The 17776-nt window shown below is 37.7% G+C and overlaps 2 protein-coding genes across 2 annotated transcripts; one reads left to right on the top strand and one right to left on the bottom strand.

The window, feature by feature from the left end:
• Nucleotides 1–2997, top strand: LOC129882338 (probable receptor-like protein kinase At1g80640). The gene is made up of 10 exons (XM_055956627.1): nucleotides 1–381; nucleotides 701–841; nucleotides 915–1168; nucleotides 1233–1365; nucleotides 1439–1502; nucleotides 1587–1683; nucleotides 1759–1861; nucleotides 2187–2305; nucleotides 2480–2569; nucleotides 2695–2997. Exons 2-10 carry the CDS (start codon nucleotides 709–711, stop codon nucleotides 2851–2853), a joined length of 1152 nt encoding a protein of 383 aa, XP_055812602.1. The 5' UTR covers nucleotides 1–381; nucleotides 701–708; the 3' UTR covers nucleotides 2854–2997.
• A 484-nt stretch (nucleotides 2998–3481) lies between these two features.
• On the bottom strand, nucleotides 3482–17352 carry LOC129882418 (alpha-ketoglutarate-dependent dioxygenase alkB). The gene is made up of 7 exons (XM_055956743.1): nucleotides 17081–17352; nucleotides 16851–17002; nucleotides 15967–16325; nucleotides 15231–15369; nucleotides 15033–15099; nucleotides 14808–14929; nucleotides 3482–3949 (listed from the first exon to the last, which is right to left on the bottom strand). Exons 1-7 carry the CDS (start codon nucleotides 17164–17166, stop codon nucleotides 3810–3812), a joined length of 1065 nt encoding a protein of 354 aa, XP_055812718.1. The 5' UTR covers nucleotides 17167–17352; the 3' UTR covers nucleotides 3482–3809.
• Between the last annotated feature and the right edge of the window lie 424 nt (nucleotides 17353–17776).

The raw sequence follows: 17776 nt of genomic DNA on the forward strand, positions 1-17776 counted from the left end.
TATGGACCATAGCAGACAGAAACTTTTGTGATATTTTTATGTTTTCATTCTGGTCCCAGTTTTTTACACACACACACACCCCTCATGCTGTTGCCCACTATTGCTCAATGAGAGAGAGAACGAAAATACATAAATTCAAATTCTTTGTTTGAATCCTCATAAATTGTCTCCAGATCAAGACTGAAACAGTCATCTTGTTCAATTTTTGCTAAAGACGGGGAGTGAAGTGTGGAGAAAGAAGAAAGAAGAAAGAAGAAAGAATTCAACTTTATCTTGTTTTTGGTGGACCCAATTGGATTCTTTATCAGTTTGTTCTATCTAGTTGATGCAACATAAATTATGGACCTGCTTCTTCACCTTTGACACTACCATTTCTCTAAGGTACTCCATTTTTACCTTTTCTTTTTTTCTTTTTACTTCAACATTCAAATTACAGGACTTATCATACAAGTGCACAGAGCCAATTTTATACTTCTTTTGGCTAAAATCTTCCTAATACTTGAATATTTATTCTTCTACATTTTCTTAAAACAATAACATTTGATGTTTAGTTTTGTAATTTTTGGGGGGTTGGTTACTAATAATTTTTTCACTTTATCTTCACTAATTAATGTCATATTCTTTGTTTTTTTTTTATTATTTATTTATTTCATTCCATAAATCTGTCAATTTTGGCTTTGATTGACTTGTATTTATTCAGAGCACCATATGGATCAAAATAGAAAGCTGTTGATAGCACTCATTGCAGCTTCTACTGCATTGGGAGTAATCATTTTCTTCATGATTTTCTTCTGGATTTATCAAAGAAAAAGATTAGATAAGGACATCAATCATAGTTCAGGTACATTTCTTCATCTTCACACAAATTATATATGGTTCACTTGTACATATGCACTGATTGTTTCATTCTGAAGATGTTGTGAAGGGTATCGCATTAGCACCAGTTATGCGTAAATTCAATTCTTTGAAGTCCACTTATATTAGGAAAACATTTGTTTCTTTAATGGAGTACAAGACACTAGAATCGGCCACCAACAATTTTCAAGAAAGTGAGATTTTAGGTGAAGGGGGTTTTGGATGTGTATACAAAGCTAAATTGGAAGACAATTTGTATGTAGCTGTCAAGAAACTACAAGGGGGAACCCACGATGCTATTAAAGAATTTGAGGTACCATTATCTAACAATTTGTAACTTGTTACTGTGTTTCTTTCTCACAATTTGTAATTTGCAGACGGAGGTAGAGTTGTTGAGTCAAATGCAACATCCATATATAATTTCATTGCTGGGATATTGCATCCAGGGTGAAACAAGATTGCTTGTGTATGAACTCATGCAGAATGGCTCTCTAGAAAGTCAATTACATGGTATTAAATTTAAATAACTCAATAAACCACTTGAAAATTACTCTACTAGTTGTCATTTTCTTGATTTGAATAGGACCTTCCCGTGGATCAGCATTAACGTGGCACCACAGAATAAAAATTGCCCTTGATGCAGCAAGGTAGACAAGACCACCCATATGGTTATTTAATTTGAATGATTGACATATTTGATATTAACAAATTGCTACCTGCTGTTTGACCAGAGGAATAGAATATTTACATGAGCACTGCCATCCCCCAGTGATCCATAGAGATCTGAAATCATCTAATATTCTTCTAGATTCCAACTTCAATGCAAAGGTAAAACTTTCATTAAACTGACATCGATAAAATTATACAGTGTGCAACCTCTCTTAATGTTGTGTTTAATTATAGCTCTCAGATTTTGGTCTTGCTGTGTTGGGTGGGGCTCAAAACAAAAACAATATCAAGCTTTCTGGAACTTTAGGTTATGTAGCCCCTGAATACATGTTAGATGGTATGTATGCATTATTAACTCTCTCACCTTTTACTTACTGTAGAAATTACAATGACTTTTCAACAAAACATTTTCTTCAAGTGATTGATCATTTGTTTAAGCAAAAAGGTATAATTATAACTACTTTAACCAATTCAAATCCCTTTACAAATAATCAAAACAAAGTTTTTACATTATGAGATTTATTTCCTTTTTAAGTTCATAACTCCAATACAAATGATCTGCCATAATTTAGTCCAAGTTAAGTACTTTATGTAATAGTGCCACTTTCATTTTCTTCTCTCTCTGAAATGTGAAAGAGTTGGCAATTTCATTTTTTTTACAGGAAAATTAACTGATAAAAGTGATGTTTATGCTTTTGGAGTTGTACTTTTGGAGCTCTTATTAGGAAGAAGGCCTGTAGAAAAACTGGCACCAACTCAAAGCCAGTCTATAGTCACATGGGTAAGTAATGGTCTCAGATCCAAATTCATTTATTTGAATATTCACTCTTTATGACACCCTATTTTAATTTATCTTTTGAAAATTGAACTTCACCCCACGATGTGGGATTTCACTGGGTTGTTGTTGTTGTTGTAAATTGAACTTCAATACTCTTAACTCTTTATTGAATTTTAGGCCATGCCTCAGCTCACAGATAGATCAAAGCTTCCAAATATTGTGGATCCTGTGATACAAAATACAATGGATTTAAAGCATTTGTATCAGGTTTGTGCAAAAATGCTGTCAAGTCTATCATACTGAATGTCAAATATTTTGGATTTTCATATAGAGTCCAAGATTTGTTTGTGAAATTGAGAATCAAGGTCTGTCTATGTTCTGGTAATGTGTAGGTTGCTGCAGTTGCTGTGTTGTGTGTTCAGCCAGAGGCAAGCTATCGTCCTCTAATAACGGATGTATTACATTCCTTAATCCCCCTTGTTCCGACAGAATTAGGTGGGACGCTCCGAGTTACTTCACAACAGCATGTGCTGGCGCCTTCGGAGAGCTGATTCTGTCAAAGGGTTCCAATTATGTATGCTGTGTGCAATTCAAAAGGCTGTTATAATACAACTCATGCAAGTCACTATATACTATTAAATATAAAATAATTGTTTATTCAATTTTAATAAATCATAATAGTATATTGAGTTTTAGCAGAGGATTAAATCATCGGTTTATTACAAGTATAAAATTTCTAAGATGAAAATTGAACAAATCATCTATATGATTGTTATAATAATTAAAATATATATTCAAATTTACCAGTTTGAAAGGTTTTATTTTTTTCCTGTACTCTGTACACTATCAAACTAAACCATATAAGTTGAACCTAGAGAGAGTTTTATAAGGAAATCCTCTGGTAATGGGTGCAAATCAGCTTTTCTTTTACACGGGTGCCAAAATTTGAATATCCCTCTTTTTGGAACTACATTTCTACCCTTTCATGTTACAGTCACAAATCCAGCTAAGAGCTTAAGGAATTCTATTAGACTGAAAATTTGCATGACGACTGTGGTGGGTGGGTGTAGGTTTTAAATCTCAACAAACAGCAGTTTAGCTCGTTTGGAGAAAAAGATGAAAATTGAAAGACCCCTTGTGTTAAGGTTTAGGACTAGGAACTGAAGATTTGCTCACGGGTTTTTGCAAGTGGTTTCGTAAAAATTAATATCACCAAACAATTACAATGATGATTGCATCCAAGTGTGGAGAATATAATTAAATAACAAAAAGTGTACTCTCTCTAATAGCTTAAGCTTTTAGATGAGATGGTCACACACTTCAACACTAAGTTGTCCACTCATACATGCAATGCACAGAACCCATGTTGAATAATCCACAAATATGAGAGAATTCTTTGCAAAATTTTGGGTGTTAATTGGTATGGAGGAAAACATTTTCTCATGTTTATGCAAAATAATGTTGCTTCGTGTTACTTCTCTACAAAACTTTCAAGAGAAAACTGAATCTAGAATACTTGTCTAATATTGATATTGATTCTAGAAGTCTTAATGTACTCCAAGAAAGCAGAATCCTCTTCATCGGAAAACAGCAATTCAAGGGAGGATACCTCAGCATGTTCTTTATCGGTGAAAATCCTAGGGACACCTGCAAGGCACAACGTCAACTTAGTGCATTCAAAAACGTATAAAGGGTTTTCGGATTATTTTTTTCTCATTTCCAGCACACCTCCAGACGAACCCAAACAATATGGCTTCTTATAATGGTCAAATGGGGGAAAAACATACAACCCAGACAATGTTTTCAAAAGCGAAAAGATACAATGAACTGACCAATTCTCTATTGAATCACTTTGCACATCATTCTTTCAAGCACACTTTTCTAAAGCTCATTGCTTCACCCATGAAGCAAAATCCCTTTGCAAAATTGAAAATCACCCCTCATTTTAAACAAGATGATACTTTTTAGCAACACTGAGCATTGAGAACTTCCAGTAAGCAATTATACTCATAAAAATTATAGTGCCTCCTTGCAACATCCCATAGAATAATCTTATATCATCAACTTAAGACATTTCACCACCTGGTTAAACTCAAAAAGCACTCTGCTAGGATTTTCAGGAGTTCTGATAGAGGAAGTCATCAAAAATACAGAGATAGAAACCAGCTAGTAGAAATGAATCTTCAATGAAAATAAGATGTCGTTGATACTTTTCAACGGCATTTCTCAATAACCTCAGTGTATGAAAAACCTGATGATTTAACACTTTCCAATGACCTTCTGTACCGAAAGATTTTCGATGACCTTGCTGTCGGTATATTAGAATTTATTTATTTATTCTTTGCCATCAAAAAATTAAAATATCTAATATATTATTTTACCTTTTCGACAAACAGGCCGTAGAAAACTCAATGTGCTGAAAAATTATATTGATTTTTTGACAGTAGGGTCGCCAAAAAGTGTTACATTTTCGGAAAAATGTTTAGCACTTCCAACATCTTCTCAAATAGTCATTTTTATAAATTCTTTTTACCTTGTTTGACGGCAATCTGAAAATTATATTGTCACTGTTATTTTTAAGTCTACCACACCACCTGTCCATTTAAGGAAACCAAATTGGTTGGCTACCTGAACTTTCACTTTCACCTTGTTGGTGAGGGTTTGATTCCCCACCTTGTAGTCCCTTCCCCATTTCCCCCTCCCCTACCGGCCTACCCCCAACTTTTTTTAAAAAAAAAAAAAAAAGCAACCAAGGGCCCATTAATCAATAAATATTTCATTATTTCAACTTGAACTTGAAATGGTATTGGGATTTTTACACGGTCTGGCTATTAGGAAACGTAAAGAACACATTTTAGCCCCAGATTTAAGTAAAAGGGCAGCCCGGTGCACTAAAGCTCCCGCTATGCGCAGGGTCCGGGGAAGGGCCCGACCACAAGGGTCTATTGTACGCAGCCTTACCTTGCATTTCTGCCAGAGGCTGTTTCCAAGGCTTGAACCCGTGACCTCCTGGTCACATAGCCCCAGATTTAAGTAATTAACCAAAATAGCAAATGCACCAAAGTTGTTTAGCTGCAATTTTAAGTAACTACCCAAAATAGCAAATGGACCAAAGTTGTTTTCATATTGATATTTGGCTCAAAGTGCATAACCATAGTACATTAGTTATCACCTCATATTTGTACATATTTGTGCGGATTACATTTTTATTGGGGGATTTTGAGCTAATTATGTATTTTATGTGTAGGAAGAGCTTTGGATGAAAGTGGGCAGAAAAGGATGATTCGGTGCAAGTCGAGTCAAGAAAACTAAGAACTGAAGAAGGTTGAGGACGCCCCACTTGCTCATGTCACGGCCTCAACAGACGAGCCAGGGAAGTTGGCCAATTTCAAAGCACTGAATCAAGGGGTGTCGCGAGCCCCATCGCGACCAGACCTAGAAATTCGGTGAGAAGGAGCTCATCAACCCTCCTCACACAACGAGGTCCTTTGATGAGCATCTCAGTTTTACATACCAGAGTTTTATTAGCATGATCCATGCTTTTATTGGCATGAGTGGCCCCTTACACACCTTAGGCCATATACAAACCCCAAGAATCGTCTTTTGAGGGGACACGATTTTGGAGGGAAAGAACCACCCCAGAAGCGAGGGCTAATGAAACTAAGCAATGAGTTTTCTGTTTCTTCCATTTTTTCTTGTTGGTTAAAAAATTTAGTATTGCGTTTCTGAGTATAATTATGAGTAGCTAAATTTCTCATCTAGGATATTGATAGAACCATTTATTGGATGATTTCTTGCCAGTGTTTAAATCAAATTGTTTGTTTATCGGGAAATAGGCACAGTTGAATTTGTATGAGGTCAAGGACACGCTTCATAATTTAACTCGTTCAATTCAATTATTAGCAGTTAAATATGTTTGTGTATACAACATACCCAGTAAATCCCACAAGTGGGGTTTGGGGAGGGTAGGATGTACGCGAACCTTACCACTACCTCATTGAGATAGAGAAATTGTTTCTGAAAGACTCTCGGCTCAAAAGTATCAGCCTCAAATAAGAGGAAAAAATAATATATATAACATAATGGATAAAACGAAACGCGATGCAAATTTTACAAGACAATAACAATAACAATAACAATAGCAAAATAAAGTGATAATCGAAAGGCAATAACATCACAACTAAAAAGACACGCCTAGACCTAACACCAACCCTAAACCGTCACAAGGCAAGACAATTTTCTGCCCCTACTAGCCTTTTACCCTAATCCGCGATCTCCACTCCTTTCTATCTAAGATCATGTCCTCCGTGATATGAAGTTGCGTCATATCTTATCTAATTACCTCTCCCCAATACTTTTTCGGTCTATCCATACCCCTCCGCATAACCCTCAAATCCAATCGCTCACACTTCTTAACTGGGGCATCGACCCCCCTCCTCTGCACATGCCCAAACCATCTCAGACTCGCTTCTCTCATCTTGTCTGCCACAGAGGCCACTCCCACCTTCTCCCGAATAATTTCATTCCTAATTTTATCATTCCTAGTATGTCCACACATCCATCTCAACATCCTCATGTCTGCAACATGAGAGTTCTTGATTGGCCAGTAGAATTAACACCAATCAAGCAACACAACAATATCTAATTTTTTGTGTCTTCAAATTAAAAAGAGGGCAAGCATTTGCTTCTCCAAGAAATGAGAAAAAAGATCATAGAACTCTAGTTAATCAATCTTCCCATGCCCTTGTTAAAAACACAAATTCAGTTTTTAAGGAAAAGCTCAAGACTATAACCTAAACAACACATGGTTAGATCAGTGCACAAAAGCCACATATCTCACTAAAAGGATCCCTAACAAAAAGGTTATAGTGGAATTAAATCAAATGACCTGGTTTCATTATTTATTTTGTCTTTTGGATAAGGTAGATACTTTTATTAAATGGTACCAAGATGGTATAGGGAAAGAAACATAAAGGGACAGCCCGTTGCACTAAAGCTCCCACTATGCGCAGGGTTCGAGTAAGAACCCGACCACAAGGGTCTATTGTACGCAGCCTTACCTTGTATAGGGGAAGAAACATAAACAACATAAAACAAAAAGCAACCTACTACACTCTTCTTCCTAGCATATCCAAGAAACCCATACAGAATTCAAATTATCTATTAAGCTATTTTACATCAGAAGTACAAATTTTGTAAGTGTCTATCCTTAATTTTAAAAATGTGAATTTTCTGCCCTTCAAAGCAAGCTTTATTCCTCTCCAGCCATATTGTCCATAAGATGCACAATGGAATAACTCTCCATATCTGCTTTATCTCTTTTGGTATCACCTGCTGCTGCAAGTCTTCCAACAAAACTTTCACATTCTGAGGCATCACTGAATTAATACCACGAAGATTTAGGAATAACTCCCAACATTCTCTTGAAAATCTGCAATGGAGAAAATGGTGCTCAATTGTTTCCTAATCTTCTTCACGCAGGAAGCATCTACTAAATATGTTAAAACCTCTTTTCTACAAGTTATTTTGAGTTAAGCATGCCCCCCAAGTTGCAACCCATCCAACTACTTTAATAGGAGCTTTTGTGTTTTATACCATCTTCCAAGGCCAAGAATTCCTACTGACCCGGTTGCTTTATCAACATACTATAGCAATTCTTAACTGAAAATTTCTTATCTTTACTTGCCAGACAGAACAGGGTATCCACCTTATTCTGATCAATATAACTGATCCCAATTGTTGAAGCAACCGACAAAATTCTTCTATCTCACAATCATTCAAATTTCTCCGAAACCTTGGCTTCCAACAAGAGTTAGGATGAAATTCAGCAGTATTACCATCCTTTTTAGTAGAGCAGTTAAACAGAGTAGGAAACTTGTCTTTAAACATTTATCACCAACCCACAAATCTGTCCAAAATCTAAATTTTTTTCTCCATTTCCCACCCCCAATCTAGGAAACTAACTGAAGTCTTCTCACAGTTTGATTATGCCCTTCCATACTTCCCAATAACAGTTCTCCATATGTATGTTGCTCAGACTCTTCAAAAATATCATTGGGTGCGTATCAGATCCTTCAAAAGTAGTGCATTTTTGGAGGATCCAACATGGGTGCAACAACAATTTTGGAGAGTCCGAGCAACTTTAGCTCCATATATCCTTCTTCCCATATATGGCATTAATATGCATTTCCCAAACTTCCTTACCTTCCATGCTATATCTCCACAACCATTTGAGTAGCAGACTTCCATTATTAAGACTACAATAATCTATCATATTAAACAATAGATTTTTGGGTATGTTGTTGTATTAAACAGTAGATTAGGGCTAACTAGGAGAATAAGATATTTCATTACACTATCAAAACAACATAACATGTTGTGTCAAATGGTATCATGGTTATCTAACAGCAATGATTATCAAATGATCTATGAGTTGCAAATTTAAACGATATCTAGTACAAATTGGAAACATTGGCAAAGCTTAATGTATCAAAACATGCATCATGATTGAGATAGTCTGGACTTGAATGGTGATGTCAGGCACGGTTGAAGAAGCATTGCTTTGTTGGACTGTAGAATACAAAAGAGAAGATGTAGGGCTTTGGATGTTGATCCACTAGAGCTTATGTAGATTGTACGGAAGGAGAAAAATAGGAAAGCTTTTGATGGGATATAGAAGGACTCGGTATACTTTTGAGGAATAGCCTCTTATCTGATTTCTTTTTGGTGCATCCACGAGGTTCCTATTTGTATAGAAGATTGGGTGTTGTTTGTAGAGACTCACATTTTCTATATGGCTTTTCTACTTTTTGATATACCTTTTGTACATGGGTGTTGAATCCGCAAAGTCTTTAAGTAATGCAAATATGTTTTTGTATGTAAGTAAAAAATGAGATAAAGATAATAAAGTAAGCAAAGAAAGTCGTATGTATCTAACGGTTTTCTCAACAAAAAAAGTACGTAAAGAAAGTCATATGGAGCAGTGGATCTCCGCTGATGTTCGATTTTACTAGAACCAATGATGTTTGAGTGTTCTTAGCTTTAGATTCGAGAACGATTAAGTAAATGCAATAAAGTAAAGACTTAGGGTATGTTTGGTATGGAGGAAAATATTTTTTGGAAAATGTTTTCTTATCTTTCCATGTGGTTGAACAAATTGTTCGAAAATATTTTCTATAGGAAAATATGTTCCTTAAAAATGAGGAAAATGACTTCCTTAATGAATGCAGGGAAACAAGTTCTATAAGTGATATTCTATGTTTAGTGTAAACTCCCAACGCCCCCAACCCCTACCCCTTGACCATCCCACCCCCCATATTTCTTATTTAACAAACACAAGAAAATAATTAAGAAACTAACTTGTTTTCCAAAAGAACATTTACCATGGAAAATATTCTCCTTTACACACCTTTAGGGGTCATTTGGTAGCTAGATAAGAAACAAGTTATCCATGTATTAATTTTCGGATAACTTAGACAAAGTTTGGTAGATAGACAATAAATAAGTTATAATTGTATAAAATTAATACGACGTTTGGTTGACAATTTGGAAACTCGCATAACTAATACATGTATAAGTTATGATGAAATCTATGTATTATTTTATGCATGATAGAAGGTGGAATAATTAATACATATATAAATAATACATGAGTAACTAATCCCTACATAACTAATATCTGCATAAAATAATATATAAATTCATGCATAACTAATGCCTACATTACTAATACTTGCATGACTCTACTAGCTACCAAAGGACCCCTTAGTGAAATATGAAAAACTTAGAGCACAAGTATAAATGTAATGTTGTTGTATTGCTTAGTATCAGATGCCCCTTACAATTGTGTCAAAACTTTTATTTATAGGTTATAAAGATAATACATCAACCAATAGATAAGCTCCACTCGAGCCCTAAAGTGTTATGATCAATGGGATATTGCCTACGTGGAAATGTTGTTCATAGTGCTAGCTAATATTACTCTATTGTGGCTTGGGTTTTGTATGACCATATCTAGCATATCTGTCCTTTTTGTCTTGTCACATCATATCTTCAAGCCACGAGTTTTCACCTATTTCCCGATAACAATCATTCTCATGACTTCAAAAAATAATTGAGACAGATCTTCCCCAAACTCGTCTTCGAGACTAGTTCACTTAACCGAGCCAATTTCCTTGAGCATCCTTTATCGACGCCGTGTATCCACTATTTATTCTATTGCGCATATAAGTTTTTCTCCCCGATACAAATAGTCCCTTTGTTTTTCAATCAAGCATGACGGGGAAGCTGAATAATCTCCAAAGATTCTAATGAGACGTTCGACTAGAGAAAGTTCTGATTAATGTGAAAAGACGATCCCACGACCTTAAATGCACCTGCCACACGTGACTTGATTATTGGTTGGGATAACAGCTCATCTCCTAAGGCACCTATAACTCCTTTTTTCTTGCTTATAAATTGCAACCCTTGCATTTGTTCCAGCTTTCCACGAACTTTTTTCTAATCTCTCTCTTATTCTTCAATAACCTCTTTGGATTTCCATGACTCTTCATCATTCAGTCTTCATACAAGATCACGGGGTTTATTGTCTCATTCAAAAAGTGAAGGTATTTTTTTCCCAAACCCAAAAGGTAAAAGGGGTTTTGTGGAATTTATTTTAAAAAAAATCTTTTCAAAGACTTCCTCCAACTTCTATCAGTGGCAATCAAAGCAATAACCACCCAAATACCCATTTATCATCAAAATATGCTTTGAGCTCAGTCTCAGAACGGCATAAGATCACTAAACATTTGAGCCTTCTGTAGATGAACTTGAAAATGAAAAAAGAATACTCTGACTTTCTACAACAACAACAACAAACCCAGTATAATCTCACAATGTGGGGTCTGGGGAGAGTAGAGTGTACGCAGACCTAACCCCCACCTTGAAAGGTAGGGCAGCTGTTTCCGAAAGACCCTCGGCTTTAAGAGAGGACAAGATAAAAGGTCAGATAGGAGCAAGCATATAGAAAACAAGATGAAAACAGGAATAGCAAAAGGATAAAGTCGTGGTAGAGTGGTACGGGAAAAAAGAGGCCTTAACTACTATAAATAAATAAGATAAGATAGATAAGATAGTCGAAGTACAACGGCGCCACAACTATAAACAGCAATACAATGCAGAAGTCAAAAGGCATTAAACAATGACCAGAACTACAACTACTATGGTGCAAAGGATGAATCACCTAGCCTTTTATCCTAATCTGTGTCCTCCATAATGGAAATTATAGTGCGCTAATGCGCCTACTAATAGGGTAGGATAACGCGACTATGTACTAGCCTTCTACCCTAATGTGGGTCCTCCACGCACTCCTATCTAAGGTCATGTCCTCGGTAAGCTGTAACTGCGTCATGTCTTGTTTAATCACCTCTCCCCAATATTTCTTCGGCCTACCCCTACCTCTTCTGAAACCATCCATGGCCAACCTCTCACACCTCCTCACTGGGGCATTTATGTCTCTCCTCTTCATATGCCCAAACCACCTAAGTCGCATTTTCCGCATCTTGTCTTCCACTGAGGTCACTCCTACCTTGTCCCGAATAGCCTCATTTCTAATCCTGTCGCTCCTGGTATGCCCACACATCCATCTCAACATTCTCATCTCGGCTACTTTCATCTTTTGAACATGAGAGACCTTAATTGGCCAACACTCCGCCCCATATAACATAGCCGGTCTAACAACCACTTTGTAGAACTTGCCCTTAAGTTGTGGTGGCACCTTCTTGTCACAGAGCACCCCGGAAGCGAGCCTCCATTTCATCCACCCTGCCCCGATACGATGTGTGACATCGTCATCAATCTCCCCGCTGCCTTGCATGATAGACCTAAGGTACTTGAAACTACATTTCTTTTGGATGGCCTAGTCACCAAGTCTAACTTCCGCGCCAACCTCATGAGGTGTCTCACTAAACTTGCACTCTAAGTACTCTGTCTTGGTCCTACTCAGCTTAAACCCTTTAGACTCCAGGGTGTGTCTCCAATCCTCCAGCTTAGCGTTAACCCCGCTACGAGTCTCATCGATCAGGACTATGTCGTCCGCAAAAAGCATACACCATGGCACCTCACCTTGAATTTGTCGCGTCAATCCATCCATCACCAAGGCAAATAAAAACGGACTAAGGGTTGATCCTTGATGTAACCCCATCACAACTGGGAAGTGCTCTAAGTCCCCTCCTACTGTCCTTACCCTAGTTTTGGCACTCTTATACATGTCCTTGATCACTCTAATGTACGCCACCGGTACACCTTTAGCCTCCAAACATCTCCATAGTATTTCTCGTGGAACTTTATCGTAAGTCTTTCCTAGATCGATGAATACCATATGCAAGTCCCTCTTTCTCTCCTTATACTGCTCCACCAGTCTCCTCATAAGATGGATAGCTTCAGTAGTTGAGCGTCCTGGCATAAATCCGAACTGGTTCTCTGAAATAGACACGCCTCTCCTAACCCTCATCTCCACCACTCTTTCCCACACTTTCATAGTATGGCTTAAAAGCTTGATACCTCTATAGTTGTTGCAACTCTGGATATCCCCCTTATTTTTGTATAGAGGGATCAGTACGCTCGACCTTCATTCTTCGAGCATCGTTGCTGTCCTAAAGATGACATTAAATAACCTAGACAGCCACTCCAAACCTACCGGGCTCGTGCTCTTCCAAAATTCACCAGGGATCTCGTCAGGTCCGACCGCTCTTCCCCAGCGCATCCTACGCACAACACCCTTAACCTCTTCGATCGAAATACTCCTGCAACACTCACCAACGTGAAGCCTCCCTGTATGTTCCAAATCTCCCAATACAATCTCCCTGTCTCCTTTTTCATTCAAGAGTTTATGGAAGTACGTCTGTCATCTCTGTTTAATGAGGGTCTCTTCTACCAATACTTTCCATGCTCGTCCTTAATGCACTTCACTTGATCCACATCGCGTGCCCTTCGCTCCCGCATCCTGGCTATAGCTTGAACAATTTCCTATCCCCGCCTTTTTCTTCTAGTTCAGCATAAAGACGTTCAAAAGCTATCATTTTTGCCATCGAAACCGCCGACTTCGCATCCTTCCTCGCTATCTTATAAAGTTCCCTATTCGTCCACTTCTCCACCTCATCCTTGCTTTCTATCAGCTTCGCATACGCTATCTTCTTCGCTTCCACTTTCCCTTGCACTTCTCCATTCCACCACCAATCCCCTCGGTGCCGACCACGATTACTTGTCGAGACTCCCAACACTTCCCTTGCTACAACCCTAATACAACTAGCCGTCCTATCCCACATAGTGTTCGCATCCCCACTTCTATCACAGGCCCCCATATCCTTCAATTTCTCTCCCATCTCCAGGGCGCTAGTCGTGGTCAAACTCCCCCATCTGATTCTAGGTCGGTCATCCCCGACCCTCTTCTTCCTCGTCATCTTGATCCCTAAATCCATTACCAAGAGCTTATGTCAGGTCGTAAGGTTGTCGATCGGAATGACCTTATAGTCTTTGCACAGACCTTTATCATCCTTCCTAAGGAGTAAAAAGTCTATCTGGGTATTAGCCACCGCACTCCGGAAGGTTACCAAGTGGTCCTCCTTTTTTGGGAAACTCAAATTGGCTATCACCAACCCAAAAGCTCTTGCAAAATCCAACAGTGAGACTCCTCCTCCATTTCTGACCCTGAAGCCGAAGCCTCCATGCACATCATCATACCCTCCCGAAATAGACCCGATGTGCCCATTGAAATCCCCTTCCACGAAAAGCTTCTCAGTAGACGGTATGCCTCCAACTAACTCATCCAAATCCTCCCAAAAACGCCTCTTATCCTCCTCGTTTAAGCTTGCTTGTGGCGCATAAGCGCTAATAATGTTCAACGTGGTCCCTTCAACGACCACCTTAATCGACATCATCCTATCATTGAATCTCCTAACCTCCACCACCTGATCCCTTAAGTTACTGTCTACTAAAATGCCTACCCCATTCCTATTCTTCGATCTACCAGAAAATCAAAGCTTATACCCATCTACCCCCTTAGCTTTAGAACCTACCCATTTGGTCTCTTGTACACACACTATATTAATCTTCCTCTTCTTTAGAATCTTAACTAGCTCTATGGATTTTCCCGTCAACATCCCAATGTTCCAAGAGCCTATTCTCATTCTAGACGCTCCTTTAACCCACTTACCCCTCCTAACCCTCGTCCCCGTCCCCGTCCCCGTCCCTAAGAATGATAAACTTCAGCATAAGCTAGTTCGTCAAGTTGTTCATGTGTGACCACCCTAGATCATCAAAAAATAGGAACGAGAACATTTATTCCCAAGTAAAATCAACTGACTAATGTAATATACCGCTACCAGTAGATCAAGAATGATTCCAAAAGTTTTACGACCCCCAAATTTCTATCAACTACCTGTAGATACCCAAAATTCCTACGATAATCATCACCTACAGCTAGCATACCACAACCAGAGAACTAAAACATACGTAGTTAACTAACCATGGAAGCATTCCCTTGCTTGTCCTTCCATAAGAATAACATCACCACTTCGAACAAACATTGCAAGAGGTGGAACCTCCCTAGACTTTCCCCCAATAAGGAAAACGCCTTTACAGCCCAAACTAGAGAGAAAAAAGAACAGTTGTCAGGCCTTAGTAATGTTTCCTACAGATCAAAGTTTGAACTTAATTAAACCAGAGAAAACTGTAAAAAATCAGCACATACCTCATGCTAACAATAGGTTTACTCCAATCCTTCTCCATGTCATCAAGGTGGCCACCAAGCGAGTCACCTTAAAGGAGTAGAGGAAACTAGAATTAGCAAATAAGAAGTCTACTGTAATGGCTCCTTTTTATAGATAACTAATACAGGTATAGATCCATATGCTTAAGACCTAGAAGTCAAATATTTTGGAGCAGGTACCTAGACCAAAATAATTGACAATTGCTGCTTCCGCCTGGAACACTTCACCTAATGGCAGGGTAGGTGCTGCCAATCTTTCAGCCAGCAGGCAAAGTGCATCGGGTATCTTGTTGTGAGGCAGAGAAATATTATAGCTCCGCTGAACAAATGCCAGAAAAAAAAATCAGAACAGATACTAGTCAAGGAAATAAAAAACGATGAACACAAGTCCAAGATTAAATAAAATCAAGCACATGAAAAGAGAACAAAATATACTGTACGGAAGAAGGAAGGAATGATGAGTGTACAATTGCTAAAAAGTCTCATCAGCAGGTGTAGACACCAGAAACTAATGTTAGGGCACAATGAACAAATTATTCAAAGACAATATATCGTCAGTGGTTAGCTAAAATAACAATAAAATTTGTGGTCATAGATAAGGTCATGAAACAAGTTGAGAAGGAAGGAATGTACAGTACCTATTTCATTAGTATCAGTCAGTTTTAACAGCAAGTGAAGAAACAAATGGTACCATAATACGAATCACATGATAGTATTAAAAGCCTACATAACTTGTTTGGTTCACATATAAAATAAGTCCAGCTCCTATGAATACTTTAAAAAAGGGTGTTATGATGCACAAATGAGAAATATTGAATATCCACACATCACTAGGACTGTATGCAAATGGGCAACAAGCCATCAAAATGAACCTTTGAACAATATACTGCACTTATGAGGAGAAAATCAGCAAGACCTTCGACCAGTCAAACTGCAAGCCAAGGGTGCTCCACCGTAACTTACGAAGCAAAACAGAGGCTGGCACTGATTTGCATGTAACTACTTTGGATAATGCACCTGATTGTTCAAAAAAATTCCATGTGGGAACATTTATGTCCCTCTGGATGATTTCCGCCTCAGAATTATTGATCCCACAATACTGCTCCTCTGGAATCAAAACTTTATTATCCTTGGCAGCAGCAAATAAGTCCTGTAGAGGCCCATAAATTGCATTGTGGTTGGTCCTGTTAGGAGGTTGAGGAAAGCTTGTCAAACTCTCCTTTATCCATCGGCATTGCTCCTCAACAGGTAATGCTCCAGGAATGAAATAAAACCCTGCAACAATCAGCAAAAAAGCTTCAATGTCCGGCATGCTAAGAATAGAAGATTAATCGAGAAGTAATGTCATCAACTGACTATGCCTCAACACAGGACAAAGTTGCAGCCAGATATAGTCCTCTATAACCATTCACTTTATTCAAGCCCAAAACATTCTATTGCTACTTTGCCTGTAAATAAGGAAAATTATTAGCTGTTAAACTAACTAAAGGTTGTTCAACTCTCAAAATTATCCCTACACTAACATACAAGTCAAGACTAAAAAGATAGAGAAATAATGTATTGGGACCATAGTTGTTCAATAAGTACATGTGTAAGTTATAGTTCACTTGTCAATTCTATTGGGACCATAGTTCTTTAATAGGGTATTGGTTTCCTATCTTAATGAGTTTTACATTGAAAGCTCAGATCTCTCTGATAAAAAAGACCTTGAATTGTTTAATGATCAAATAGTTATTAAGACTTAATAGTTTCCAAGTTGAAGATAGAATGCAAATTGTGCAATACGAGGATAAGGCATACCCGGATGACTTTCCAAGCAGAATACAGGAGTATCAAAATCGCATGGAATTGCGAAAATGCCTGAGGGAAGTTCACCATTTCCATGGTAAGACTCTGAAATTGACTTAAAATCAATTACATCCGACAAATCTACTGGTTTCGGTTGCTTTTTCCTGAGTTGAACAACACCCACACACACACATTAGTGTCCCATTAATTAAGGTAAAAGACATGCAACTTTAACAACTTACTTTCGGCTATTCTCGTAATAAAGTTTGTATTTCTTTTCAGCATTCCTGAAAGCAGTTCTCTCTGCATCCTCGGTCGAACCGTACATCTTCTACGGCTCAAAACTTTGAACTTGAATCTTTCAATTAGGGTTCACGCTACAGCTAATCGGGTTGGATGAGGGAAAACTCTGTAAATTAATAAGGGAAAACTAAGTTATATTTGTTATAAATTAACTAACTTTATAAAATTATTTAGAAAGAGAAAGTGAAGAGGAGAATGGAAGAGGAAGCAGTGTATGTATTTTTATTTTTTTGCCAAAAATTACATTTATATAGAAAAAAAAATACAATAAGTAAGAGAGGAAAAAAAGACCAAGTGGTCAACTTGCCCACTTTTAAGTGGGCCCCACTTGGGGAAAGGATATCCAATACAAAACACTCTCCCTTGAATGTCTATGTATAATGTGCCTCCTTAAAAATTCTATACGAAATAATATACATATTTATTCTGAATACCGATAGATGTTGTGACTCGTTAAAACCTTATTAGGAAAAATTCAGTGGAAAAAAGTCTAGTAAAGTAAAAAGAGTACACACATCTAGTAATACGTCTTAAGTGCTGCCTCATTAAAAATCTTACCAGGAAAATCAAGTGGGATAAAACCTTGGTTAAGAGAAAAAGAGTACAACGCGTATTTTACTCCCCCTGATGAAAAC

The sequence above is a fragment of the Solanum dulcamara genome, chromosome 1 (genome assembly GCF_947179165.1).
Source record: "Solanum dulcamara chromosome 1, daSolDulc1.2, whole genome shotgun sequence".
Lineage (NCBI taxonomy): Eukaryota > Viridiplantae > Streptophyta > Magnoliopsida > Solanales > Solanaceae > Solanum > Solanum dulcamara.